Genomic DNA, 12032 nt, shown 5'->3' on the forward strand with positions numbered 1-12032 from the left:
TTCTTAGCTTGATTCTGCGTGGGGTAGTTGCTTCATTGCTGAGGGAAACAAATTATGACAGTCTCTTTTACCTCTGCCTGTGCCTTCCTAGATGAAGATGAGGGGGAGGGAGTATAAAATAAGAGAGAAATTACAGGGGGGAAATGAAATGAAGAGGAGGAAGATGATGACGACGAGGGCCATCATCATCAAGGATCATCAGCAATACAGAGATTCAATATGTCTGACTTAAGGCTATCATTTGGTCTATAATTGACGCTACAGAAAGGAAGCGGGGGGTTTGTGGTTCAAACAGGATTACTGTATACTTTAATGACCGGAAAATGGGATTGGGGTATTTTGGGAGCACATATGTCTGAGGCTGTGTTGTGGTGGGTGCTTCTCGTTGCTTTATATTTGTAATGGTGTTTGTGTGTGTTTGTAAGAGAGAGAGACAGAGAGGGTGAGGGAGAAAGAACGAGAAGAAAAAAAAAACGGAAAGAAATTGAAGGGCCAGAGAGATATTTAACGAGGATGTTGAGCCCACGGCAGGAATGATATGAACCACCCAGCTCGACTCGCCAGAGCGGCCGAAGAAATGCCTCTCTTTTGTTGTCTTCCTCGCATTCTCAAAACACTCCACCCGGATATCAGAAATAATAAACGCCTAGTTACTCTGGTGTCCTAATGAGCGACGCGGGTGCTTCACGGCGCCCACCGTCAACTTCTCTCATTAACAGTGAATAATGAGAAGATGCAGACAACGTGCTTTACAGGGCTGAGAACACACTGTGCATGTGACCTCCACGTCTCCACTCGACTTGAGTCCAACCTTCCAGATGGCTACAGACGGAGGCACCACCGGTGGGGGCACCTTGGTGAAACCCCCATCAGAATAGCCGTGAACCTGAGGATCTTGGACACGAGGAACCGTGATGGGTCGGTAGGACCAGACATCTGCATGGAGACGGTCTCCATTTGCAACAAGTCATTTTGGCAGATGGTTAAAGCCTGAGCTCAGTCACAACCCCAGGTCACCCTCCTAAGGAAACATGAACAAAAAAACGAACACAATCCCACCCGTCCAGTATGTCGCTCTCCATATTCGACGTTAATCTGTTTTCGGAAGTTGCGTCCAGCCCTTCAGTCGCTCTAGCTCCCCCTGCAGGAAACCCCCACTTCCTGGGGGGCGTAGCCATGATGCAGCAGGCTTGTCTGCCTGGTGGTTCTGCTCCAACATGCTCCACCACACTCTCTCTTAGACCTCGATGGCTACATAGTGACCTCTACTGGTACAATGGGCAGTCACACTCAACTTTCTTCACCATGACTTGACATGGCTAATAATGAAGAAGAGCCACTTGAAGGCAACAGCTTCCACTTTGGTTGAAGAGACAACATTATCAAAACCATGGGATTAACTACTCATTCTTTATTGGAGTATGGCATAGTAAGACAATTGTGTAGTGATGCCTAGAAGCCAAAGGTTAATCATAGAAAATCATCTGTACAATCGGGATATAGAAACATGGCTCCATGTTTTGTATTTGATTCTGTACAGTCACTTCCAGCATGTGATTAGGCTGTCTATTTAAGTATGCAGGAATACGCAATAACATACTTTCTCAAAGACTTCAGCTAGACACACTACAGTGAGAATGCAACACAAGCAGAGGAACAACACCACACCAGTTTAGGACGAGTATACAAAACCTAAACAGATGTATCCATCCACTGTCTTGGTCCTTGAAGTAATAGCCGACGTCGAAAGCTTTTGTGACATTGCTTTGCACTTCCTAGGCACGTCTTTGGGCTTGGTGGTTTCAAACACTGGCTTGCCTGTTCTACTGTAACATGGTTCATCCAGTTCAAAGAGGACCGACCAACAGGGTGTAGAAGCATGGAGGTCCCAGTGAAGTTACGTAGGAGCAATATGATGTTCACCCTACGACAGGTCTGAGAGACAGTTCTCTCTTATTCTACGAAATATCACAAAAACATACCGAGTTTGACGTCACAATCGCAATATATGTCGACCCATTTTAGGACAAAGAAATACCCCATTAAAAATCCCTTCTCCAAAATTCCAGTTATAAACTCCCTATTTTCAAATCCCAAGAGCGACCTTTAAATACGTCTCATATTTAATTCCTAGATCAGTAAACCTCTCAAGTTCAAGTATCCATTGAAAAGTCCAGTTCGACAGTATGCAGATAGCAGCTCTACCGTAACAACGCAACAGAAAACGGGAAGGATCACTTGTAGTTTTGGTGCTTTCGAACCAAAAAGAAACGTGTAGAAAACTAAATGTCAGGCTGATATGTGTTTATATGTGTCCACGTCAGGCAATTTGATCAAACATCCATCTAACTCTCGTGCAAATTTTGTATGGTAGGCAGGCCAGCAGAATTCCTACTTCCCAGACATTTCTGTGCACCTGGGTGTATATGACTGTGTATGGCACGACGGAGCTGTACTCAAAATGCACCTCGACCAGTTTGGAAAATTCAGAAACCTAAAAGTCAACCTTACTTGACAAGGAATTCACTCGGATTTGAAAAGTGACCATTACAAATTGTCGATGTTGATTTGGAACCATCGCTGTGAGGCTCGCGAGACCGCTGTGTAGCATCTTTAAGGCACATGTTTTGGGATGATACCGTCGAACGTGATGCCATTCAACCTATTCCAGGTATCACCGTTCTCAAACTCCATCGACCTCTGACTCATGACAGGCCAAGGCCAGGGGCAAGGTGATCCCACAAGGGCCTGGGAAGTGGAACCTGTAAAACACCAAGCAGTCGCACAATGACACACCGAGAGAGACTGCACAGGCTCCAAGCCTCTGTGCTCTGACGTTGACTTGGGACGGCGGTTTGAGGAGCGGCGACCGGACGACCGACCCCGGGTGTGGCGGAGGACTCACGTGAAGCGATCGGTGTTGGGGGTCTTGGTCATGTTGAACTCGGCCACGGGGACGCCCCTGGAGGAGACCTGAGGTGCAAACATGGCCGCTGGGAACACGACCGAGGACGTGCCCACCTAAGAGATTCGACGGGACGGCACAGGCGTCAGCTGTGATCTGGGATGTGAGAGACATCCCAGATCATTACCCACACAGATAAGACTCACCACCAAACACAGGTCACATGTGTCCAGCTCCTTCTCCACCCTGGTCAAGACGTGAGAGTCCAGGGTTTCACCAAACCAGACCACGTTGGGTCTGAGCAGACCTCGACAGTCACTCTTCTCACATCTATATACACACACACACACATCCAGACAAAAACAAACAGCTTACGACTGGTACCAAGGGCATGAGGTACCGGCTTTTCGTTTTTTGAACTTACTGCGGCGTGGACTGTCAAGTGAAGAAAATAGCTACGTTGAACAAACATTTCATCCAGATATGCGTGTTATGTATGAATTTCATTGTATAACCATTCGGAACAGGCACAAACGTTTAACACTAAACAAAAACAAACCCTGTCCTACCTCGGAAGGTCCTCCACGGGTATCTTGGCATCGCTGGTGTCTGGCTCCGGGGAACTGCGGAAACCACACACACACACACACACAACCTTGTGTCACAGAACTACCATTTCCCATTCTACCAAGTCAACCGTAAGGATCAGAGGCCCTTTGATGAGGCAACAAGGCAGCTGCGTGTGCTCTCTCTGCTTACCCTGTGTCCTTCAGGGCAGCACATATGGGGCTACGCTGGTTCACAGCCACGTGTCCACAGCTCACACAGCGGGTCTCCAGAAGGCTTCCTGCCCAGGCAGTCACACACAGAGAGACCACACAGGCCGTCACCATGGAGACGCTTTAGATCAGAAGAACCTGTTTGTGTTTAGGAGCTGATAACGGATGACCTGGAAGGGCTTGAACTCCAGATCTTACAGCTGTCTAACAAAGGTTTTTGGGGTTCGTAAACAAAGATGTATGAGCATTTTGACAAGAAGGAAAACAGCTATTGCAGGAGTTTGAATGGAACCGGATCAGCCTTTGGTACCTCCAGAAAAGCTTGCTGCTACAATAGGACCGGCCCCTCCGACTCACCGTGGATCTTGAGCACGTGTTTGGACCCCGCCTGGCGGTGCAGGTCGTCTATGTTCTGGGTGATGACGACCACAGACCGCCCCTGCTTCCTGAACCGGGCTTCGCACTGGGCGATGGCGAGGTGGGCGGCGTTGGGTCCCTTGCTCAGGACCAGCTCCCTCCGGTAGTGGTAGAACTCCCAGACCAGGGACGGGTTCCGAGAGAAAGACTCAGGCGTGGCCAGATCCTGGGGAGAGAGGGACAGCACGGGTGAGGGTTCAGGTTCAAAGGTCAAAGAGATACACTAGTAAACCCATGGATAGGAAGTAGAACGTTCTACAAAAAGCACAGTATACTTTTTTTTCCCCCCACTGTTTGGATGTTATTGTCAAGATCTTGTAATCTTGAAGGCCTACAGTAATGTATATCCTGAGAGTGGTCATGGGCTGGGAGCTGTGTGTTCCAGCACCCATTGACACTTCCCTGCTGTATGACTATGTTAAGCCTGTGTTCTGCTCCTCTCTTTCACCAACCGTCTCTGGAGGAGGGGATCCCTCCAGCTGCAAACCTTACATTTCTGAGCAAATGTGTTGCTGGTGCTACAGCTACAACAGAAAAACACCTACACACAAGCATGTGCTTCACAGTCAAGTATATTTTACTTGACAACTCAAAAAAAAATATATATATTTGTTATACATTTTCCAGCACAAATCTATCTTGTCAAGTGAAAAGTCAAAAGAACCCATCAAACATTCATTTTTTCATCTGGTAAAGCTACCACGGTCTAGAAAATGTGAGACTGCAGAATTAAAACGAGGAATATCTAACTCAGTCAAGCAACACAGAGCAAGCCATGATTGTAACACATTCTAGCTATTGGTTTGACCAGGGTTTTGTCAAACAGGGTTTTATGTCTGGTTCTCTCTCCAAATCTGCAGATTAATAACACTTCTACCAATCCAGAACTCAATTGAACTTAGTCGCTCCTTTAATGAAGAAACAGACAAAACACTTTCTTCATCATTAACTGTGGAGGAAAATGGGATTTAATCCACACAAAGCCTTGCCCATGGCAAAAGGACCAGACAAAATTTGGTTTCAAAAGGGTCACGTTATGACATTGCATACAGATCCTTGTTGGTGTTAGTGGTAGTTTACGTGTGTATGGGTATGTTTCATCATTACCTGTGATTGCCATTTCCTCCACTGGCCTCCAGTCCCTTTGAAGGTCGGGACTCCACTCTCTGCACTTACGCCTGCCCCCGTGATAATGACTACGTGTTTGGCTTTGGAGAAGACTTCTCGGAATTCAGACATATCTGCAACAACAACAAAAAACTCAATACATGTCACTCAGCACCAATCTATTATTTTCGCTAGGGGATAGATTTTAACCAAGTGAACCATACAGGAGGAACGGTACCTGAGCTTGCTCTAGTCAGCTTAGCCTTTGGTCCTCCGAGGGTTGCAGGCGAGGACAGCCGAGGACCAAGAGCAAGTTTTGCTAACCGTTGCAGAATCATTTTTCATCAAATTTCCACCCTACAATAAAGTAGCATGAGACTGATGACATAAATAACACTGATAGTGGTAACAGATTGTCAAAATGTAATCCGCATGACAGTCTCAAAAACGACTTAACTTGCGCAAGGGCTAGGTCCACTGAGTAGGCTAGCCTACTCCAAAAATAGTTAAAAACAGCATAATTTCAACCTCTTCAACAAAAAGCTCGATACAAGTTATTCAGGTAAAGCCAACTATTTCAAAACGATGTAGTCTATCATTGCGTTGTTTGGAAGTCTATGCTTTAGTGTTTGTGTTTTACAGTAGGTTTTTTACATTTGTCAAACAGCTAGCATTTCGCAACGAATTGCGGTATAGTAGCCCCAATTCACTGAGTCACTGATAAGTTTTACAGGCAGTAAAGAGAACTGAAGCGAGGCTTCAAACTTCTTATATGAATGTGCACCGATCGTCCATGAATTATGATTGCAACTGAGTTCCCATGCCTAACACGACTCTACTTACCCAATTCCAGTAAACAAACGTGTATGTATTTTTTGTGCAGCAGTTTATTGAAAAAGCCGTAAATGTACACGGCTGTCGCAAAAGCAGGTTTCTTAGTACTGTCAGAGAATGCTCTGGTACTGTCATAGAAATGTAGTTTCAGACAGACCCCTAGTGGTCTCAAAATGTTATGTGCTTTTAGTATATTTCCTTTCCTTCTTATGCCACAAGATGGCGTTGCATTGTAGCAGTATCAAGTTGGGTTTCGGGTCTATAATGGTCTAATTTGTTTTAATTGAGGATTTAAAAATAAATTATTCAACTCATAGTTTGTCCTTAATAAGTTAATAAGTTCAAACTAGCAGCATTTGATTGGAGAGAGGCCCTTTGAAAATAAGAGTCTATTAAGTTTTTTTCCATAAAAAAAACTGCAAATTGTATAAGTCCTCCCCAATAATTGGCTGGTAAGAATCCTGCTCCTTGACATAATTAGCATTGTTTATGTTAATTAATATTCATAATCCAATCTCATCATACCCTGTCATACGTGAATGAGCTCGGTAGCGGCTCCAAGCGCCGCGATTGTAACCTCCTCACTCCCAACATCTTCCCTGCATGTCCTCCCCGTTCCACTTGTTCTCCCTGTCAAAACCTCCCCGTGAGCGGCCGTGGCTCTGAGTCTGCCCCAGCACGCCAGTCGTCACTGGACGCTGCTCAAATTGATGGCGGCTTCTCCGGAGGACTTAGACCGCCGACCGATCAGAAGAGTCCGGTCAAAGAGCGATACCCCATACCTTGCAGAGGCCAGAATCTCTTTCAACCTGAAGACAGGTAAGGACACACGTGTAGCCATTTAATTTGCCGTGGGATAAACAATGTTTTCCGCAATGGCAAACTACTGCACCAAGATGATTAAGTTATTTGGTTAATCATTTGTCCCATTTACTGTTTTTACGGATTAGCCTATTGTCTGCATCACACCTATAATAGATACCCGACATTTTACGTGGAATATCTGTCTTTAAGTCAAACATTTAGCAGATTTTTACGATTTGTTTCTCAAATTGTTTAGCAATTTGTCCTGCCTGAACAAGATTATATATTTTATTTTGTGGACGCCTAGCAGTAGCCTAGGTTATTTATCTGCAGTTACATAATAACATGTGAAGAAGCATTTAAAGCCTCAACGTGATCGCCTGGTAGGATGAGGCAAGGTGTAAAGGCTAAACCGACGCATTTACTGTAGGCTACACAAAGTCAATTCAGTTCGGCAATGAGTCTACCCACTACATTTTAGATATTGTCTAATTAGATTGGACCCCCAGGATCATAGTGTGCTGAATCAAATCGCTCCCCGTGCTAGGTGTATTGCATCCTTGTTACCATAGTGACACGGCATATTTTGGGGCTGAGTCAGTGATTCAATTTTCAGCAATCTCGTCTGCCTGTTAAATCTTGTGTGCGAGTAGTTGCCTGTTCCTCTTAAATTATGCATTAGGTCGTTTGATAGTACGATCATTTGTGTCACGAAGATGCAACTTGATATATTGCTTTAGGTTGGCAACAGTCAGTGATAGTAAAATACCCTGTCTCGCGACCGGAGCTGTTCACTGTTGTGTGGTGCTGAAACAATTGGGTAGCCCATAGCCTACAGCCCACGTTGTGCAGACTTCTAGAACACACTTTTTGTACGAGTTAAAACATTTTTTTTTTTTAATTTAATGTAAACAGCGTACATATTTGAAACATGAAAGTTATCTAACAGTTACCTGAATCCCTGTGGTTTGGTGTCACACACCACCCCAATGTTCTTAGAATTGCCGCACCGTAGTTCTTGAGTCATTGTTTATTATAATTTACTTTCCCGCATGCTCACTTGCTTGCATGTGCCCTACTCTGGTCTCAGGTGAAAGCTGAGTTATTTGTCTAACAGATTTGAGTAGTTTTAGGTGTTTTTCTGCCAATACTGCAGGACAAATGTCAGTGTAGTTGAATGGGGATTCCATGTTGAATTCGAAGAGGAAAGGGAATAGTATGCCTGTGATCCAGTTGAAGTCAGATTCTGCTATGGTCCCTTGGTGAAAGGACCAGATTATAATTGTTTGACTAGAATATTTGGAAAGATTCACTCGAGTTAATGAGCCATTGACTAATCCATGGTGCTGGGATTGACTGCATTTTAGGCCTCTGGTTCATAGGTATCTTCAACAATCGGGTTGTGCCATATCATCTAAAGTCGTTAATGGCCTCGATGGCACAAAATTGCTCGATGATGGCAAGTTCCTCATAATGGAATCAGAGGTGAGTATGACATGTGGTTCTATTGAACAGGCCTTCTTAGCACCCGGCTAATTTGATTGGATGAACCTGAGTTGAATCTGGTTTCGCTCTGCTCTGTGAGTGGCCTATGTTTTTGTTGTCATTGGACACCGCTGCTAAACTGCTCTCCCTCACCTCACTAACCATGCTCAATGTTACTGGAAAAGCATATTAACAATACCTTGAGGTTGGCATGCTGTTTCTACCCTGTGTAGAAGATGCCATAAAAAGTGTGTGTGTGTGTGTGTGTGCGTGTGTGAAAGGTGTTTGTTGTTCCCACCCACATTCATCTGCACCTTGTCCAGAGAGACTAATGTGTATGCCTCCTTGTTTCAGTTGGTGCCGAAGTTGGACACGCACGCACGCACGCACGCACATAGTCAGACACACACAACAATGCCATCTGTGCCGGCAGCTGAGGGATTAGAATGTGCAGTTTTTTTTTTGGGTGCCAAAGACAGCTATGTGGCTGCCATGACTGACTGAGAGGTTTTGAATGAACATTTGTGGGAGAGCTCAGCGTGTGAATTCTGGATATAGAATGTGTGTCAGAGTGGCACAGAAGCTGAGGATATGGGAGTTTCATGAATGGCTCGGAGGCATCCGGTCAAGAGTATGCAGGTGTCTGGAACTGTAGCATGGTTTGCATTTCTGTTAGGTCTGACGGCAATACACACTGTACATTATATATTGTAGGCTATTGCTCCGCGGTTTGTGTGGCTGTGTGCGTGCGTTTGTGTGTTTGTGTGCATGTGTGTGTATCGCTGGTCTGTATCACCGCTGATACAGCAGTTCTCTCATTAGATGAGGTCGTCTGTCTGTTTGGGTTTGCACATTGCTCAGCTCAATTCAACAACCGTGGCATCTGTTATCCGTCTCACAAACAAACACACACACACATGCACCAACATGCATCCCTCAATCCCTTTTCTCTGCTCACTCAGTCAGTGAGTGTTAAGTACAACTGTCTTAGTAACATTTTGCACTCCCATTAATGTGCTGCACTGTCCAGCTCTCTCTATTTAAATAACGTTCTGCACGGAGGTCCTGTTCTCCACAGCTTCTGCTCCAGTGTTACGAGTTAAGAGATTTGTGTGTGTAGGGGAGCAAAAGAAAGAGAGAGAGAGAGAGAGAGAGAGAGAGAGAGAGAGAGAGAGAAAGAGAGAAAGAGAGAGAGAGAGAGAGAGAGAGAGAGAGAGAGAGAGAGAGAGAGAGAGAGAGAGAGATAGATAGATAGATGCTAAATCTGGATCTTACATGTGATGCCAGTGACTGGTGACTTTTACCAGTAACTGGTGACCTTTAATGCCTGTTGTGAACAAATGTAATGAGAACGATAAGTACAATTTCCCTGTGTTCTGCAGTGTTTAGAGTTTAGGCACATCTGTCCTCTGAGAACGCTAAACATGTGACAGTGGTTTGTACAGTTGGTGCGTCTTCTGTGTGTGTGTGTGTGTGTGTGTGTGTGTGTGTGTGTGTGTGTGTGTGAGAGAGAGAGAGAGAGAGAGAGAGAGAGAGAGAGAGAGAGAGAGAGACAGAGAGACAGAGAGACAGAGAGACAGAGACAGAGACAGAGAGACAGGGCACTGGTGGCTGGAGCTCTGTGACCAGCTGTGAATGTAAATGTGTCTATGCTGAGCTTGCTGGCTGCATTGCAGGGGGTAGAAGCTGGACAGGACATGTCGCTCCTCAGTGCGTGCACACACCCACACCTACACACACACACACCAGTAATGCATGTGTAACGATGAGGTGAAAATTGTGCAATTACCGAATGATGGGGATGTTGCAAATTAAAGACATGGAGCTAACTCAACTCTCCCTTCTTCCCTCTCTTCCTCTCTTCCTCTCTTCATCCATCCATCCCTCCCTCCCTCACTCCTGTTCCCAACTGTAATCACTGCTGTCCCAAAGAGCACAATCAATACAAGCAGGCAGCCGGTGGGGAGTGAGATAGAACACATTTCTGCTGCAGGGCTCTACCTGCCTGTCTGCCTCTATGTCTGCCTGTCTGTTTCTCTGCCTGCCTGTCTACCTGCCTGTCTGTCTCTCTCGCTCTGCCTGCCTGTCTACCTCCCTGCCTGCCTGTCTGTCTCTATGTGTGTCTGTCTGGTCTGTCTAGACAGTCTCCTCCTGGTGGTATTCCAGTGTGTCAGAAGGGCAAATACAGGCCCCTGCTGAGAACCAGACCGCAGTTTATTACAAGCAGCACACTGGATCTTCGTCTGAGTTTCTAGTCGGGCCTAAGGGGCTGTTTAGCCTCCAGTACACACACACACACGCACATATACACTCAAACACACCCACACAAACACACGCGCACACACTCACACTGGTACTAGTTCTTGTATGTTTTCTTGTATTTCTGCTGTGAGGCAAAGACTCACGGTATTTTAAATCAGCATCTGCATATTCTCAGTAGAGAATGTGGTTTTAGCTAGTGGCCAGTTTAAGGATTAGCACATTTGATTACAATTTTAAATCAGTTCTAAAGACCGGTCTGAAGTGCTGTCAGATTGAATTATCCTGTTTTTTTTATTTCTAAGTAGGATTTTAATTTAATTTCAGCTAGAGGTGATTGCAAGGTCAAAGCGCCATAAAAGATTTGCCGTCGTCAGTCCTCCATGCAGTCCATCTGGGATTGACTCGCTGGCTTGGTGCCTGACAGAACTCCGGTGAACTTGCAGTGTGTTCTGGGCCGATTGGCACCAACTCAAGAGGGTGTTAACAAACGTGTTCAACAAAGTGGTGATAGATTAGACCAACACCATGCACACAAACACCGTTCACTGCCGTGCGCAAACACGCACAATGACTCGCTCTTCACGATTTGCTTCTGGCTAGCTTTGCATATCATATCAGGCTACTTGACGACATCGACAGTTTGACCAAATATGGTGCTTCCTGGGCACGTCAAACATTTAAAGGCTGGCAGTGCTGCACACAGATCAGCAACTCAGGTAGATATTCTTATCTCCTCCTCTCGCTGAATAAATGATGAATGCGAATATCAGAGGGTAAATAATCGACCTGCATCCAGGCCTCTAATGGAGGCTGGACAGAGAGTTTGCCCTCCTCTCAGTCAGCTGATAAGGGCCTCTTCCATAGTCGTTTTAGAATTAAAATGAACAGGACCAAGTCACTGTTAAAATATGCGAACTTCTCTAGCAGTCGATCTTTTCCTCCTGTTTTACTCCGCCTGGAGACTACCCAGCTGAACCGCAGGATAGGATGACAGCCACGGACGTCGTTGTTGTAAAACAGTGCCGAATGGTTTAAGTACTTGTCAGAGGTATCGAGCTACAGTTCCCTTGATGCGCCGGCTTTTTATGACAGGTTTGCTGACATGCAGTGCGCGAGCTCACGCACGCGTACAGAGCAAGAGATAGAGAGAAAGAGCCCCCCCCCCCCGGACTATACTGTACATCCTGAGTTCAATCATAGCTGCATTGCAGTAAACGTGATTCGCGTGTGACATTTTAGGCTTTTACATAATAAAATAAAGTCTAAACTATTATTTAAATTAAAGTACTGAAAACAGTAACCTTTAAATGCGCTCATGTGATCTCAATAAACTATGGCCCAACCGTTTCATATCTACTGGGACTTTCTTGATTAGTGGACTGTTTCTTTTGTTTGACCTTTTTTGACTAGTATGACTCAACCGTTGGAAGATCACCAAT

At 45.3% G+C, this 12032-nt stretch overlaps 2 protein-coding genes across 4 annotated transcripts in view; one reads left to right on the forward strand and one right to left on the reverse strand.

Moving 5' to 3' along the window:
* Positions 1-1391: 1391 nt before the first annotated feature.
* LOC146270854 (NAD-dependent protein deacylase sirtuin-5, mitochondrial-like) lies at positions 1392-6681 on the reverse strand. Of its 2 annotated transcripts, none has more exons than XM_084707173.1 (9): positions 6568-6681; positions 5447-5565; positions 5209-5342; positions 4042-4267; positions 3665-3752; positions 3475-3528; positions 3112-3235; positions 2906-3021; positions 1392-2762 (listed from the first exon to the last, which is right to left on the reverse strand). In XM_084707173.1, the coding sequence occupies exons 2-9, from the start codon at positions 5544-5546 to the stop codon at positions 2684-2686; spliced, it is 921 nt and encodes a 306-aa protein (XP_084563299.1). In that variant the 5' UTR covers positions 5547-5565; positions 6568-6681; the 3' UTR covers positions 1392-2683. The 2 variants fall into 2 exon arrangements, with proteins under 2 accessions (XP_084563299.1, XP_084563298.1); XM_084707172.1 differs by lacking the exon at positions 6568-6681 and adding an exon at positions 6052-6141.
* Positions 5767-12032, forward strand: part of LOC146270855 (phosphatase and actin regulator 1-like) — a 39637-nt gene continuing 33371 nt past the window's right edge. Inside the window, exon 1 of one of the 2 annotated variants that reach the window (XM_084707169.1) lies at positions 5767-6861. In XM_084707169.1, coding sequence (XP_084563295.1) covers positions 6753-6861 — 109 coding nt within the window. In that variant the 5' untranslated portion in view covers positions 5767-6752. The remainder of the gene's footprint in view (positions 6862-12032) is intronic. The other variant, XM_084707170.1, reaches the window with a different exon arrangement.

This window comes from Hypomesus nipponensis, chromosome 10 (assembly GCF_054491055.1).
Source record: "Hypomesus nipponensis isolate SF chromosome 10, ASM5449105v1, whole genome shotgun sequence".
Lineage (NCBI taxonomy): Eukaryota > Metazoa > Chordata > Actinopteri > Osmeriformes > Osmeridae > Hypomesus > Hypomesus nipponensis.

Excerpts from the sequence above, each read along its gene's own strand:
- LOC146270854 (XM_084707173.1), bottom strand. The coding sequence starts at position 5,546 with ATGATTCTGCAACGGTTAGCAAAACTTGCTCTTGGTCCTCGGCTGTCC. Across the intron at positions 4,268-5,208 it reads GGAGGAAATGGCAATCACAG|GATCTGGCCACGCCTGAGTC; the intron begins GTAATGATGAAA and ends CTCTCTCCCCAG. Across the intron at positions 3,753-4,041 it reads ACACGTGCTCAAGATCCACG|GAAGCCTTCTGGAGACCCGC; the intron begins GTGAGTCGGAGG and ends CTGCCTGGGCAG.